The sequence below is a fragment of the Cydia pomonella genome, chromosome 1, assembly GCF_033807575.1.
Source record: "Cydia pomonella isolate Wapato2018A chromosome 1, ilCydPomo1, whole genome shotgun sequence".
NCBI classification, from domain to species: Eukaryota; Metazoa; Arthropoda; class Insecta; order Lepidoptera; family Tortricidae; genus Cydia; species Cydia pomonella.
In genome coordinates this window covers 12,319,621-12,335,971 of record NC_084703.1, presented here as the reverse complement: position 1 = coordinate 12,335,971, position 16,351 = coordinate 12,319,621, and the positions used below count along the sequence as shown (strand labels likewise).

Below are 16,351 nucleotides of genomic sequence, written 5' to 3'. Positions count from 1 at the left end.
GTTTGTTATTAATTTTCCCATTCCGTTTGTGATAGGCAGTTCATTAAGACGAAACGGGACTGTCACTTTTGGTATACAGACGTAGTTGCCATTTTCCTTTATGGATATTAACATTAAAGAAAACAATAGCTTTCGCCCGCAACTTAGTCTGCGTGGAATTAGGGCCCTATCAAACCGGCGATTTTGGGAGCGAGTAGAAAGCGAGGCGAAACTCGCAGCGAGTTCGCCGTGAGTGCGCAATTAACGTATTTTCAATCAAAGAATCCCCGGGACTTGAAACTATCTTTACCATACCAAAATGATATTTACGCAATTTGATGTATATTAACTACAGTTATGTCCCTTCGTTTTATTTTTAAAAATTTGTATGGAAGTTTTTTTGCTTCTAACTCAATCAATCAAATTTCCGTATTATGGCTCTATCAAGGTGTTGATGATTCTGCCAATGTCGAGGTTGGATAAGACACGGCTAGTATATGAATCTTTTATTAGTCATAAAGTCATAGCTCTATCCAGAGAGAAAAATGGGGCTACGTTTATATGGAGAAGCGCTTGTCCACTACCCAAAGAGAAAGTATATAGCCACTACCCTCTTGAAGCGCGTACAGCCCTACAGTGCCAGTTACATCCATACTTCCCGATATCGGACCTGATAATCGTTTTCCGTACGGAATATCATAAAAAATGGTTAGGACAATGGTACAATTAGAAACAATTTTTTTTTTATGTCAAATATTGTAAAATATGTGCTGATATTTGGTGAAACGGAAAATTACTCTTGCTCGGGCCCGATAATCAATTTCCGTTTCACGGAATATCAGCACATCGTTAATAATATTTGAAATGTAAAAAATACTTCATCTCTAATTGCCAAAAATATTCATTGTTTGATGTTTTTGCGCATGAACTATTTTTACATTTGAAATATTGTTAACGATGTGCTGATATTTGGTGAAACGGAAAAATACTCTTGCTCGGGCACTTGTGGATTTAATTGGTCCATTTTACACGGTTTCACTCATAGATGCGTCCTCAAACCATCAAAAAACCATCTTCTAATAGTTCTAATCGAAGTAATCGATAAAAACAAACTCCCTACCGCGGAAAATAAATTTCGTTGTTTCTCTCCATCAGAGGAAATAGAACATGCAAGAGTGATAGAGAGGCCCAGTGAGTATTCTATTCTTTGCTTGGACCGTACCAAGATCACGGTCCGATCATGAAGGCTTACATCGATACACCCGCCCGTCTGTATTAACGCATGTTCGATCGTGTGGAAGGCGGTTCGCATATTTGACATATGTACGGGTTATGTTATCTGTATTTTTTTTACCTTAGGCTCTTCTATCTGTGGTTGGTAGGATTGATAAGCACCTACGAACGACGACAATCCGACGTCCGACAGATCTTCGGGTGTCGTATTGGAATTTTATCTTTTTATCACATTTATTTTGCATATTTAATGAATTAAAGTTATCTGTGTAAACTATGTCCTGGTTATTTGGGTATAGTACGAAACCTCCGCAGCCGCCAACCGATGACCCGTTGGGTAATAACGGGGGTGCCGCGGCACCCCCAGTTAACCTCACAAAAGCAGAAAAGAAAGCAATGGAAGCTTATCGGTTCGACTCCAGCGCTCTTGAAAGAGCTGCGCAGGCCGCTAAAGAGTTGGAGCAGTCCAGTAAGTTCGATCTGTAATCACTGTTATCAGTCATATTTCATACTATTGCATAATGCGACCCTATAACCTAAAAGCACACTGCAGACAGCTGAATACATTTTAGCTTTTAGTTATGAGCAATATATGGTCATATAGCATTATTAAATTGTTCATGACTATGTAGATATTATGTAAAATAATCATGACTCGTAAATATTAGGTTATACTTACTGAAGCAAAAAACACATTTTATTACGAGAAACATGAGCTCGTAAGTGCCTATTGAACCTTGAAATGATATGATAATAACTCCATTCGCACAAGAGTTACCAAATCCTGATTAATATGAAAACATATGTAGGAAAAATAGAAAAAAAACAGTACCTCAAAAATACAATCCATTCATGTTAATGATCATCATACAGACTACCATGAAGATACTAAAATAATTTAACACATTTGGCAGCAGTAAAAATGGTGATAGCCATACTGCTAACTTTTAAAGTTTAAACTTAATTGACAAGTGTGGCTATAGCCGTTACTACCACTGAATGGTTCAAAATATTCTTTAAACAGTTATGGAGGGAGATATTCTATTGAAAAGCTGCATTGAAGAATGATGCTTAGTTTGGGATATGCTAGGTACAGTTAAATATCTCGAGGCTATGTAGAAGATTGTTCCTTATTTTGCAATATGCTAAGTCAGCTAGGTACACAACAAGATCTATACAAGCTAAAGCCTACTTACCAGAAATATGTCATTTGATAGTTAAAATTTCATTAGAAACTAGATATGCATTTTTGAAATTTGAAAGCTTTCTAGACAATTCCCTAGAAACAAACAGGTCAATACCTAGGCAAGGTAACCAGGTAGGCAAGACAAATTTACAACATTCTCCTAATACTCAAAACATACTATGCATTCAACATGTCTCATCATGTGTTTCAATGATAATGGAAAACGTAAGCCGATAAAAGAGAATACTTGAAAAGTTCTGTGGGCTTATATTTTAGGCGCTTATCACAGTCCAATTTGCGCTTATCACAATGCGATGTTTGAGCGAGACAATGCATGTATTATAGCGACATCCCGCACGAATATCGGAGCTATGTGAGAATTGCATTCAGTGTGTCAAGCGCGTCACAGGGTTGCAACAAGACAAACATAATAATAGTTATTTGTACAACAAGAGAGCAAAGTTTGATATTTCTTTGAATACTTATTTTGAGTCCTGTGCAAGCGAATGATTTTATAATAGATTTACGAGTGTAGCAAGCACCAATATTTTAACCGAATAATTGGCCAAATACGAACATTGGAGAACTATCTCTACTTAAACAATTAAAATAAAATATTTTCAAAATGCCACAACTTCTCCTAATACAAAAATATGTACCATTAAAATCTTCAACCTTTTACTACTTTTACGTTACTAAACAGTCTTATGGCTCAGTTTTATTGGTCGATATAAAGTGTGCGGGGCCGGGGGCAGACAATATAATGACTAGTGAAACTCATAAGTTAATAGTTTGGTCAATATACAGCATACGGGTGACTCCCCACAGACGGTAAGGTGGTGTAACAACTAGTGAAACTCATAATGGCATGCGCTTTGGAAATCTACCGCACTCCGCATACAGCCCCTATCAACTAATGAAAACAGTTCCCCGAATGCGGCCCTTATTGCATGCTTTATGGAAATCTCCCTCACCCTGCATACGGGCCCTATGGACCAATTAAATTGAGCCATTAAAGAGAGAGCCATAATCCAATAATTTTTTACAGGACATGCAAAAGATGCATTGGAGCTCAGCAAACTTCAAGAAGCTACGCGGCAACAAGAGCAGATGGCCAAGATCAAGGAATATGAAGCCGCCATAGAACAATCCAAGGTGGAACAGAAAAAAGTCGACTATGAAGAAAGAAGAAAAACCTTACAGGTATGGACAACTTTTTTATTTAATGTCAAATTATCCAGTATGTTTCGATTGTTGCTTCTTTAAACAATATTTACGAAACTGCTTTTATTTTTATTTTGGTGCCATGAATATTAATATTTCTTATAGTACATATGGTGCTACTTTACCACACTAGTGCGATAATTAGCACATTATACACACAGAAACAAACCTGACCTGACCTGTTTGTTTCTAGTTGCATTATTATTTTAGTGCTGCGATATACACGCATCAGCTCCAAGAGCTGCTAGTGTATCAAATATTATATAATTATATATATAATTTTGTGACTCTGTCGAAAATGTAAAGGCCCATATGTACTGTAAAACGTTGTACAATAAATACACATGTGTGAATAGGTAATTCGCAGCTCATGTCGATTTGTCCCCACTCGTTGCGAATTTCATATTTGTAACTAACTTAACTTTACAATAAAATTGTGTCTATCTTTGCCATTGCATTGCAAGATTTGAGTAAAATCCCAATACCTGAGATAAAATTAAAAATACCTATGTTACTTTGATGATAATGCAATATGACTGTACTAATATACATGTAATATGTATTACAGGAAGAAACAAAGCAACACCAAATGCGGGCGCAATATCAAGACCAATTAGCAAAGAAGCGTTATGAGGAGCAGCTGGTCCAACAACAGAGGTCACAAGATGAAATTTTGAAGAAGTGAGTAATATGCATTACTTATACTAATTTGACTGGGTGTAACATTCAGTATGATTCAAAAAAAACTAATATGATAGAGGACTTAAAAGCCACATGAACCCCATTTTATTTTCACTGAGCAGAGATGAGGGTCATATTGGTAGCTCTTAAGGTCCTCTACCATTGGCTTGGTTTTAGATTGAGCTGGTCTGAGTGTGACACTGTGTAAGTAATTTAGGTATACCATTGTTCACACAGTGTGCAAATCTATTGCAATGCCATATATTCCACCAACAATCAGTCAAAGAGTGTTGCTATTAGTACACATATTAACCCGTTTTAATTATATACAGACAAGAAGAAAGTGTTGCAAAGCAAGAAGCATTACGTCGAGCTACAATAGAACATGAAATGGAACTCCGCGAGAAAAATAAACTTAAGGCCATTGAAGCAGAAGCGAGAGCTAGGGCAAAAGCAGATCGTGAAAATCGAGATATCAATCTTGAGCAAATCAGATTGAAGGCTGCTGAGAACCGTACTACTATTTTGGAGAGCATAAAGTAAGTAATATTTAATACATGAATTGCAAGTAAATTTTCTGTAATCTTTCATATTTCATTTTATAGAAACATGTTTGTGTTAAAATATAGTTTATGTAAAAGAGTAACAGCAACAATTAACCAAATATTCAATAAAACAGGACAGCGGGTAGTGTCGTAGGCACTGGGTTAAATGCATTAGTGACAGATTGGGACAAGACATTGGCAGCAGCTGGAGGCCTGTCACTTGTAGCACTCGGAGTTTACACCGCCAAAGGAGCTACTTCTGTCACTGCAAGATTCATTGAAGCTCGAATTGGTAAGCATCTAACCAGTTATCCAACTAGTTTCAATCAATTATTGACACATTTCCAGCCTGCATAATGATTTCTAAGTGCAGAACTTTTTCTGCCCCATTTTGTTATGGTCTCAATCGTGACTATTTTGTTGTGAGGTGAGTAGTTGTGGATGTATCTGTTACGAAGCATTTGTAGACGTAAAGGATAGTACAGGACTTAGTTCTAAATGTCTTTCAGGCAAACCAAGTCTCGTAAATGAAACATCGAGATTCTCTCTGCTGGAAGCGGTGAAGCATCCCATCCTGACGGTGTCGAAGGCCTTAGCGAACTTCCGCAAGCCGTCGGACGCGCTGGCCGGCGTGGTGCTGGCGCCGACACTGGAGCGACGGCTGCGCGACATCGCCATCGCCACCAAGAACACGCGCATGAATAAGGGCTTCTACAGGAATCTTCTCATGTACGGGCCGCCTGGTACTGGGAAAACCTTGTTCTCTAAAGTGAGTCATAATTAGTTATCATAAACGATGCAGACATTTTTTAACATGCGAATATCAGATTACGAATATATTGGCAATATTCAAAGTGCGTGGTGTAGAAATAAAACGCTATGGAAAAAATTCAACCTTCAGTAAAATAAGTAAACTGCACAAAAGTCTCTTTTCAATTTTTTTTTGGATTGTACATGGACGTATTCTAATATTAACCCTTAATTCGACGATGATCAAAATAATGGATTACGATAAAATACTTATTAATTAGTGGTTTCGAGAACTGTGTCTCACTGAAAACGCATATGGCATTGTTGTATAAATTACTCTTTGTCTCATTAATTATTCGGTCGTTTTACGATTGCGTGTTACAGAAACTCGCGAAGCACTCGGGCATGGAGTACGCCATACTGACAGGGGGCGACGTGGCGCCCATGGGCAAGGACGCCGTCGCCGCCATCCACAAAGTGTTCGACTGGGCCCACACCAGCAAAAAAGGTAAAACATATTTAAAATGCTGTAGTTTTTATCAATGACTACTACCCCACTTTAGACACAATAAACGTAATCGAAACTAATGATCATCTTCGCTATCTGTTTTAAATGTTCCTCGTCATACATAATCATAATTGTTTTGAAACATGTCAACGCACGACGTAGCTTGCGGACACTTAAAATTTCAGATGTGTTACAAGCACGTTACCCGTTCGGGCCCGTCAAAACAGTGAGCTCCTTGAGAGCTCTGGACTACAACGCTACTTTACGCAGTATTTTCAACCAAACTTGACATTAAAAATTACAAATTATTTTAGGTGTACTTCTATTCATCGACGAAGCTGACGCATTCCTTAGAAAACGTTCCTCCGAAAGGATCAGTGAGGATTTGCGGGCGGCTCTGAACGCGTTTCTGTACCGCACGTCCGACCAGAGCAACCGCATCATGCTGGTGCTGGCGTCCAACACGCCACAGCAGTTCGACTCTGCCATCAATGACCGCCTGGATAAGATGATCGAATTCGGGCTGCCGGGCCTCGAGGAACGCGAACGTCTGATCCGCCTTTACTTTGACAAATTTGTCCTTCAGCCTGCTTCTGAAGGAAAAAGGTAAAAACATTTCGAATATATTCTCTGCGTTATTACACGGAATAATGCCTAATAAACTGCCACTGCACTTGTCAATGTTTTTTGTCTATGTCATAATGAGCGGAATTCTTCATAGCAAAAATCAAACTGTCAGAGGGATTGACCTAACTGTTTTATCGACTTATCGATGTTACGGAATAATATCGCATTAGGTATCCATAATCAACTTAAAAGATTATTCTGTAACATTTGACCTCTTTGATAAGCAACTTGCATCTCCGTATTATGAACCATGTCAGCGTTACATATGTCATTTATGTCACTTGAGTTTTCATGAGTGATTTCCGTGCCGTGTTACTAAAATGGTTAATCCTAAAAGAAAACAATAAAAAAATAGATACAGAAAGATTCTTATTTCAGTTTCAAAGAAGATTCTTCCACAATATATTGCTCTAAGATGTTACGTTCATTTACATCATAAAAGTATTTTCTGTTTTATTCTTTACTATTATACCAAAATACAGTGGCGGTCAGCTAATTAGGGACACCGTTAATTTGTTTGTATGTATATCCAAAAGCCTGATTTCATTACTTTAACTTTGTTTCGTTAAGTGACAAATATTTATCGATAAGTCGATAAAACAGTTAGGTTAATCCCTCTGACAGTTTGATTTTTGCTATGAAGAATTCCGCTCATTATAAAAAACGTCACTCGTTTAGTTTTGGTTCAGACGATGCGAAGCGACTCCACAACGGCCAACGGTACAATAAAAACTACAAAAAAGTTTTTTTTGGGTACCTACTGGAATTTTTTTTCCCCGTACTTACAACTAAAATGTTCTTTGAGTTTAATAATAATAAAACAATAGAAGTAGTACAGTATAAACATAGAGTGCTTTAATAAATAATTATACGTCGATTAGTGTTTCAGTAAACTGCCTTAAAAGTGATCAAAAATATTAAAACTGGAGGAGCAAGTAAAAAAAATTAGAGAGAAATTAACGTTTGGATAAAATTATACTTACTAGAATTTATTTCTCCGACAGAATATCACAATTCACTTACATAGAGAAATACAATCAATCATAATACACATTATTTATATAGTTAATATTTTCGGAAGTACTCGCTCCAAAAGAAAACGGCCAAGTGCGATTCATACTCGCCTATGAAGGTTTCCGTATAATTTAAGACGTATTAAAAAAAAACTACTTACTAGATCTCGTTCCCCTCACACATTTTACTACTTTAGAAGTGTATCTCGCGCAAACTATTCGTGTGCTACTCTGCAGCGGCGCCACCACTATAAAAATTAATGAATTATATGATTAGGTACATCATTTACCTTTAATGTTTATGGCTGTACCTGTACTAGAAAGCGAAATAATACGCATTGAAAGTGGCGCCGCTGGGGAGCATACTAGACATGCGCGAAACAGTGCTTCAAAAAGTAATGCTATATCACATCACTTTTTCGAAAACGTAATGTTACACTGAGATATCACATCACTTATCACTCGAAACGAAACATTTACCCGAACGAATACAGCGCGCGGGCGCGCGCGTGATGGCAACATCACACTCATCACAGTCATCACAGTACTAACTACATTACGCAGCGAGTGTTAGGACTCTAGGGCGTATCATATCGGCGCGTCGATCTATTACGCATTGCGTTTTGTCACCGCCATGTGATAGATCGTTTTTTTTAATGTTTTTATTTTTATATTCGTAAAATATGCATCATAGATAAAAAATAAAAGAAAATATCTGTTAATTAATGAGATAACGCCATCGAGAGTCACTAGGTAGTATTTTTATTTGGGTATATCAATAAAATTAGATATGATACTGATACGAGAATGTACGTAAACACTAGTGTTTACAGTATTAAATTAAAGATAAATAAGTAACTTCACTCGTGCTTAATTTAGTTTGCCGCGAAAGTCAACCAAACCAAACATTTCACAACAATAATAAACAGTAAATACGTTTTTGTTCGTCAAATTCAAACTCGCAAGCAAATTATCATTTAGCCGCATCCTTATAGGTAAAATACTAAAAACATTGTAAGCTCTATGGTAACGCATTACAGTTTTAAATCGATCGCAGGTGCAAAAATCCGTTATCGTATCAATTTAATGAAATTTGCAATAACTCAAATGCGACTGCTACCGACCGGCCGAGCGGACCGATCCGAAGTGTTCCGAAAGCATTGCGGAATGAGAGCGAGCGAGCAGTGAGTGCGGGTGCGAGCGGGATAGCAAAGTAATGATAGCATGGCAAACAAACATCACACATCACACCATCACGTCTCATTGCTCATTATACATTACGCGGATTGTACTTGAACGGACCTTTCGTACCGACTACCGGCGCGTCAATCTATATTGATGCTTTACGAGTTTACGCGCGCTTCGGCCAGTCATGTGCTCGAGTGATGTTTGAAGTAATGCTTGGTTTCTCGGAGTGATGCGTAATGCAACATTACGCGTTTGAGTGATATCTCATTTGTGATGTTACGCGCATTACTTACACATGTCTAGAGCATACTCTGTAGCGGCGCCACTTAGAACATATAGATAACAATGTAATTAGCTATTGTTTTCGTATGGACATTGTTGTACTACTGCCGTTTGTTACGTACGTATTGAAAATAATAATTAAAATCATTAATTAGTGATTTCATTTACTTTCATTGATGCCGCGTTCCGTGAGCGTCAGGATGACGGGTAGACCTGAGTGAATTTCAACGAAATATTTATAAACATATTGTACCTTCTGGGTGAAAAATATCATAAAAATCGTGAACCAAAAGCTTAGTAAATACTTTCAATAAAAACTATAGCGAACGTGATCGATCCAGCCGTTTTAGAGTTATTGCAAAAAATCTTCTCTTAGTAAAAAGACGTACAAAGCGCTGCGAAGGTCGAACTGTCACTCCATTATGGTTGTTGTGTACCTACAAGATACTTAATATTAATAGCCCCCGATTGGCCTGTTCTGACAGAATGGTAACCACGAAACCCTACACTGACCATGGCCCGACATGCTCTTGGCCGATTTTTTTAATTGTGTCTATTTGCTTATCGCAAGCATTGGTTATATGTCATTTTGGGTTATTTCGCCGGCAGACGCTTGAGCGTGGACCAGTTCGACTACGGCGAGCTGTGCAGCCTGCTGGCGGCGCGCACGGCGGGCATGTCCGGGCGCGCGCTGTCCAAGCTCGGCGTGGCGTGGCAGGCCGCCGCCTACGCCTCCGATGACGGCCGCCTCACCCGCGAGATGTGTATCGAAATTTGCGATGACGCTGTAAACGATCACCGGCAGAAAGTGAGATTCACCATTTTTTTTAATCAGATGTTCACCTTTTTTTTTATCAGAGATTTACCATTAGTCTTATTACATATGGTTTATTGAAGATCACTAGACACTTAAATACAGAAGTTTACTTGCACAAATGCGGCCGCGTATTGCACACCTTACTATATAGCAACCACTGAATGTCGAACTACCCCATAATTAAGTATTAATGTTGTTTTTCTAGATGGAATGGCTGTCTTCAGAGGAAAAGTCCCGCAGCATGATGCCGTATTTGCTGGACCTTCCTCCGCTGGATACGGACGCGCGGGGCGCCGACAGAGCCACGGTCACTGAGATCCAAGACACGGTAGAAGCTCCCGTCGCAAAATCCAAATCGCCTTCCAAGAAAAGAGCAACAATCAAAGAAGATGAGACCGAGAAGTGACACAGTCTATTTCCGAGTAGCGAACTAGAAAGGCCAATAGAACTTCCAAAAGTAAACATCAGCAAAACACAAGTGAACTGTGATAATAAGCACAAACAGAGGTTTGACTTCAAAATTTCCAGGAACATAAAATTTATAGCGTTATCGGACTGTGACATGGAAAAGCTCTGCTGGTTATCACGAAGGATGAAAGAGCAGATTTAGTGGAATTAAGATTAACTGTGTCGACGTCTCATCGATATTGCCCCACCACGCTTACTTATTAATAATGACCTTTATTTCATTGTAAAAACAGTTCTAATTAGTACTTTAGTGCGTAAAAATTCTATTGTAACGTGGTCTCAGGCCAGTATGGTGATGCGTCGACACACCATGGCTTTAAATTACATTATATATAAGTCTGCTGGATGGCTTAGCTAGGGGGTTGTTGTGTTACCATTAATGCCATTAGTCAGTGAAACCTGTATTTTGTAAATTGTATTAAATATTAAATGTCATTAAAGCTACACATCCAACATTATAATAATTGCAAAACATGCTTCATACGCCTCCATGTATAATATTCCTTAAACCAATTAGTAGACTATTGTATTCAATTTATGTTTAATCTCAATGACTTAACAGTTAACTGGTTTAACTGTAATAACATTTATTTATTAACCATATTCCTCTGTACCGTAGGTAGCGCGTTTTTATTTCACGCAAGATCGTAAGTGTCGAACCTACTGCAGAGTTAAAAACCTTTAATATCAGCAGCCCTACCACGAGTGCCTTAGCAGTGAAACATATTCGCTAAAGTCGACGTAACTTACTTTAACGTAACACAGAGATGCACAGAAAGTTTAGTTATGCACACACACACTAGCGAATATGTCAGTGTCAAACTGGTGGTAGCCGTACACTTATTAACTAAACGAAACATTCTGCATTTATACTATTGTTGATTTAATATTGTAATGTGTTCAAAGTATGTTTGGTAGATGAAAGGTGGACGTATAATTGTACCAGTTATATGCCAATCAATAATAATTGTAAAAGGTAGTTTGTCCTTGGTCGGAAAGCGCGAGGCAAAAAGTTAATTCTACAAGTTTGACTATGTTCACTGTTATGTGACATACAATATAAATTGTATATTCACACTAGCCTCATACAAAATTTAAAGCAGCAATACTAAGCACACTGTTCAGCACATATTAGTCTAAATGTAATACTTTGTTTACTGTTGTGAAATTTATTAGTATCTATCACACATAACATATTAGAAAGTTGTTAACCTACATCATTGTTTTTTTTAAATACTTCCTTTCAATATACTTAGTCCTTGTAGAATACAGTGGTATCCAGAAATAAACCCTCGCCACAGAATAAATAATAGTACTACGTACAGAAGGTTCACTGTATAACAAAATCCCTGTTTAGGTATACCGAACACGCCTATACATTGATTAGTTACGGTTTCAAATGTCAAAATCGATTTCGCTGCCAGGATTGTTGACATTTGCGGTAATAATATCGACAGTCTATTGCATTACTGCAGGATATGTTAAATACATAGGTCACTTACCTAATACAAAGGTGTAGCAGGATAGCCTAGGAAAAATTGCCCCCAGCGATTTTGGGCCGAAACTGTAATCAAACGATGCCTTTTGGGGAGGTTATACTCTGCACAAAGTTTCATCCCTCTGTTACCCCCTGGGGGTGAAAAACACCCGATTAACCCCAAAACTGTTTTAATTATTTTTTCCTAAACTATCAAAGTGACAAATTTCAAATTTTGTACAAATATTAATAAGACTAAAAGCTATGTGCTAAAAAAATATTAACCCCCTAACCATTTAAAGTCTTGTAAAAAAAACAAAAATAAAAAAAGAATCACCCTGTATATCAAGTTTGGCTCATGGTACACACACCCTTTTTTTTTTCAAAAATGAACCAGTTGATATTCTACATTATACAAAAGTTTCATGGACCTACTCCAGAAGGAACATTGCGAAATTAATATGTGTTGGCTCTTTGGTGCGTACTATTCATTGAACTCCCACTGAATACAGGTATATCAAGTTTGGCTCATGGTACACACACCATTTTTTTTTCAAAAATGAACCAATTTATATTCTACATTATACAAAAGTTTTATGGACCTACTCCAGAAGGAACATTGCGAAATTAAAATAAACGTACTATATCGTAGCCACTAATCATTATACTCGTATCATGCTTAATACGCAACGTCACGGTCCCGAAATCAAAATAATTAAAAAAAAACCGGCCAAGAGCATGTCGGGCCACGCTCAGTGTAGGGTTCCGTTGTTACTCTTCCGTCACAATAAGCTAAACTGGAGCTTAAAGTATAGTAAATTGTTAACCAAGGGATGAAACGGTACCTTTCAAAAGGCATCGTTTGACTACAGTTTCGGCCCAAAATCGCTGGGGGCAATTTTTCCTAGGCTATCCTGCTACACCCATTGGCTATATAAAAATGTATCAAAAATGATCCGTTCCGTAGCAGTGGGCTGCAATCATCTTGCGCGGCATAGTCACCAAAACTGGCGAGGGTCGCATGTACTTGTAGCGGCGCGACGAAATCGCGGAGTGAGCCGCGCCTGGCACAATCTGGGAACCCCTGAACTAGCTACATTATTTCATGGTGCAGAGTTGCTATCTTATGTTACCCCTCGTATCCCAAGTTATCCATTTGACGATTTTGACAGTAAGTATATACAGTACTCTTATTCGAGGCAGGATATTTGCGACAATATCTACTCGTAGCGTTGAGATTGAAAGAAGTGCTTGAATTAACTACTACCACTGATGAAGAACGGGATTACATAGAGGTAAGTAAAGTCAGGTACCTTTACGAGCTAAATTAGAGAATCACTATAGGGTCTACCTATAGTGATTCTCTAATTTATGCAGTGCAGACTATCGAAAAGAGTGCTTCCAATCAGAGTGAGAAGATAAAAGCCCGGTTAAAAGGGAAAGTGGGTACATTCGCTGGGTTATTGCAACTAGTTACCACTAAGTGGGATTTTTTTTCCCAGTAGTTACCACCATAATTTTGTTAAAGTTCAAAACTACACTAATCAACATAAAATCATTTATCACAGTACTCTCTCAGTATTATTTATACTGTTTTATTAGTATTGTACTCTTAACAAATTTTTTGTTGTAACTACTGGGAAAAAAATCCCAGTATAACCAAAGTGAGCTAGTGGTAACCCACTAGCTCACTTTGGTTCGATTTGGGGGTAACTACTGGTTTGGTAGTGGATTTTTTTTTCAGTAGTAACAACTTTGTGGTATCAAGTGGGAGTAACCTATTCGCATTATCTAAATGGTTTTAAATTCATACAACAGCTAGAAAACGACTTGACCAAGCAGTCATATTTTAATCAATGCATAGCTTAAATGAGATGGTACACACTTCCAATTATGATCATATCTAAAATACATTGACTGTTAAACCTTGTTTATTTGAAATATTTATATTACAATAACCTTATGTAATGTATATGCTAATATTAATGATTCCTACAACAGTTTTCATATATATGATTTAAAAAAAAAACGCGGATCTAAAGTGGAGCATTCAAATCTACTGAGTAGGTAGATGTTTACGTAAATATATCACTCATAACAATACATATAATTGTAAATGTAACAAAGATTCAAAGATATAGCTTATAAGTATTTTTTTATTTGTTCGCATTTGGATATAAGTATATAAATTCTTTTGCATTCACATTATTAGCTTATCACTTTGATAAAATAGAAAATAGACATCAACAAATAGATGACATGTCATGACATCCTTACAACCAGATTTAATGCATTGTAAATGCATGTTTATCATTTCATTTAGTGTAATAATTTAATGATAAAAGAAATCACTAGTCAAAAATATGTCAGTAAAGTAAATTTAATTTAAAATTAAATTGCATTATAACTTACAAATATTCACTTTTTCAGGCTTTTAAATGACTACATATGAAATATGAGTTTAATGTCTTCAAACAAAGAGATGTTTGTTATCATATTGCATTCAAAAGGTTAAATTCAATCATAATATAATTATTTTTTTATACTAAAAACAAGCTGAGACATTAAGTTATTGTCCACAAGTGACAAAGAATGGTTAATTACTTCTGGAGCCCGCACAACAAGAAGATTGTGCAGGAGCGTCATCATCAACCACTAGGACACGAGAAGTTCTGTTTTCTTCCTGCTGGGAGTTCTGTTCAAATTTTTCAACCATTTCACGAGTCAGCTCCAAAAAAAGATCCTCTACACATTCATTTAATTTTGCAGATGTGTAGAAATGTTTAGCACCAACCTTTGCTGCATAACTAAAACAGAATAAAGCATCATTAGTAATGAACTAAAGTTTATGTTAATTAGACAAATTATAATGCTTACTAATTGCTTACAAATAATTTAATCACATAACTGCAAAACTATGTAACATATAAATAGATTCTGGAACATTTTACCTTTCTGCTTCTTCGAGAGGCACTGTTCTCTCATGCTCCAGGTCAATTTTATTGCCAGCTATCAATAAAACAATGTCTGGACCAAGCATTTTCTTTAGCTCTTTTACCCATTTTTTTACCTGTAATTTATATTCATTATTATTTGATACACTATGATCTATAAGTAGTGATGCATTTATTGCTGGCAAATATTAGATAATTAGACTTATGCATGCAGATAAACAACATATATAGACACCCAAAAATCACAAATAATCTTGCTTGCTTAAATATATGATCCATCGCCATCAATTATTCAACAAAATTCTTCCAACATACAAAATTATTCAAGTTTTCAAACAGCAAAATTACCTTTACAAAAGAATCTTCATCAGTGATGTCATAAACTAGGATTGCACCATTAGAATTTCGGTAATATATTGGCCCAAGTGCATGGAACTTCTCCTGCCCAGCTGTGTCCCAAATGGAAAGGTTAATGCGCTTTCCGTTTATATTTATTTTCTTGTTCAGGAAGGTAGCCTAGAAAGATATTCAAGAATTCATATAATTATAGATTTGATATGTTTTATCACACAAGAGGCAAAAACATCAGATTAAAAGATAATTAAACTTGTACCTGAAGCGTAGTAAGATGTTTGTCGTTGAATTTGTCCTCGATGTAACGCAACAGAAGTGACGTTTTGCCGACGCATCCCTCGCCCAACAACACGACTTTAAAGTTATATGCACCGCCCGCCGACGTACTCATAATGGTTTTTAGCTTTGGACGAAGCCTAGCTTTTGTTGTAAATTGACAACGAGTCTATAATCTTGCAATCGTCACGTAAAGATTAGCTATTTTCAAACATCAACAGCTGATGACATTGACATCTTTATCTTGAAAGTGAAACAAGACAATAAACACAAAGTGGAAAACTGAACAGTAAGTCGATTTAATAGCTTCTTTTAATAAAATTATTGTTAAAGCTGCAAACCATTGTATAATCTAATGTAGTGGTTACTTACAGAAAGAAACCTGAGAACTATTGAGAAACAATTTACTCAATCACTGTAATCACTTGTATTACTTTGACAACCAGTTGACACTGACAGCTTAAGAAACGTTCGGAAACTTAACTACTGCATTGATGAAAGCTAATGAAGTAAGTGCCAATTACATCGACACTATCAGGCCTGGGCTATAATCGCGAAAATAGAAGTCCGTCAATTGAATAGAGAAAGATCCCGCAATTTGCGAATTTCGGTTTTCGCGGTAGCCCCCCTGATATGAGACCCGGGGGCCTACCGCGAAAACCGAAATTCACAAATTGCTGGGATCTTTCTCTTTTACTCTTAGTAAGACGTAATTAGAGTGACAGAGAAAAATGCCCGCAATTGACGAATTTCGATTTTTCCCGGTGGCTGCCCCAGTTTCGGGCCCGA

The 16,351-nt window shown here is 37.1% G+C and overlaps 2 protein-coding genes across 2 annotated transcripts; one reads left to right on the top strand and one right to left on the bottom strand.

The window, feature by feature from the left end:
• Positions 1 to 1,339: 1,339 nt before the first annotated feature.
• LOC133515362 (ATPase family AAA domain-containing protein 3A homolog) lies at positions 1,340 to 11,716 on the top strand. Its single transcript, XM_061847892.1, has 10 exons — positions 1,340 to 1,681; positions 3,447 to 3,601; positions 4,191 to 4,303; positions 4,636 to 4,842; positions 4,983 to 5,140; positions 5,358 to 5,617; positions 5,983 to 6,106; positions 6,421 to 6,712; positions 9,826 to 10,024; positions 10,239 to 11,716. Exons 1-10 carry the CDS (start codon positions 1,489 to 1,491, stop codon positions 10,437 to 10,439), a joined length of 1,902 nt encoding a protein of 633 aa, XP_061703876.1. The 5' UTR covers positions 1,340 to 1,488; the 3' UTR covers positions 10,440 to 11,716.
• Positions 11,717 to 13,891: 2,175 nt separating this feature from the next.
• On the bottom strand, positions 13,892 to 16,027 carry LOC133515354 (ras-related protein Rab-21). Its single transcript, XM_061847884.1, has 5 exons — positions 15,935 to 16,027; positions 15,546 to 15,805; positions 15,281 to 15,448; positions 14,930 to 15,048; positions 13,892 to 14,785 (listed from the first exon to the last, which is right to left on the bottom strand). The coding sequence occupies exons 2-5, from the start codon at positions 15,675 to 15,677 to the stop codon at positions 14,575 to 14,577; spliced, it is 630 nt and encodes a 209-aa protein (XP_061703868.1). The 5' UTR covers positions 15,678 to 15,805; positions 15,935 to 16,027; the 3' UTR covers positions 13,892 to 14,574.
• Positions 16,028 to 16,351: the final 324 nt, after the last annotated feature.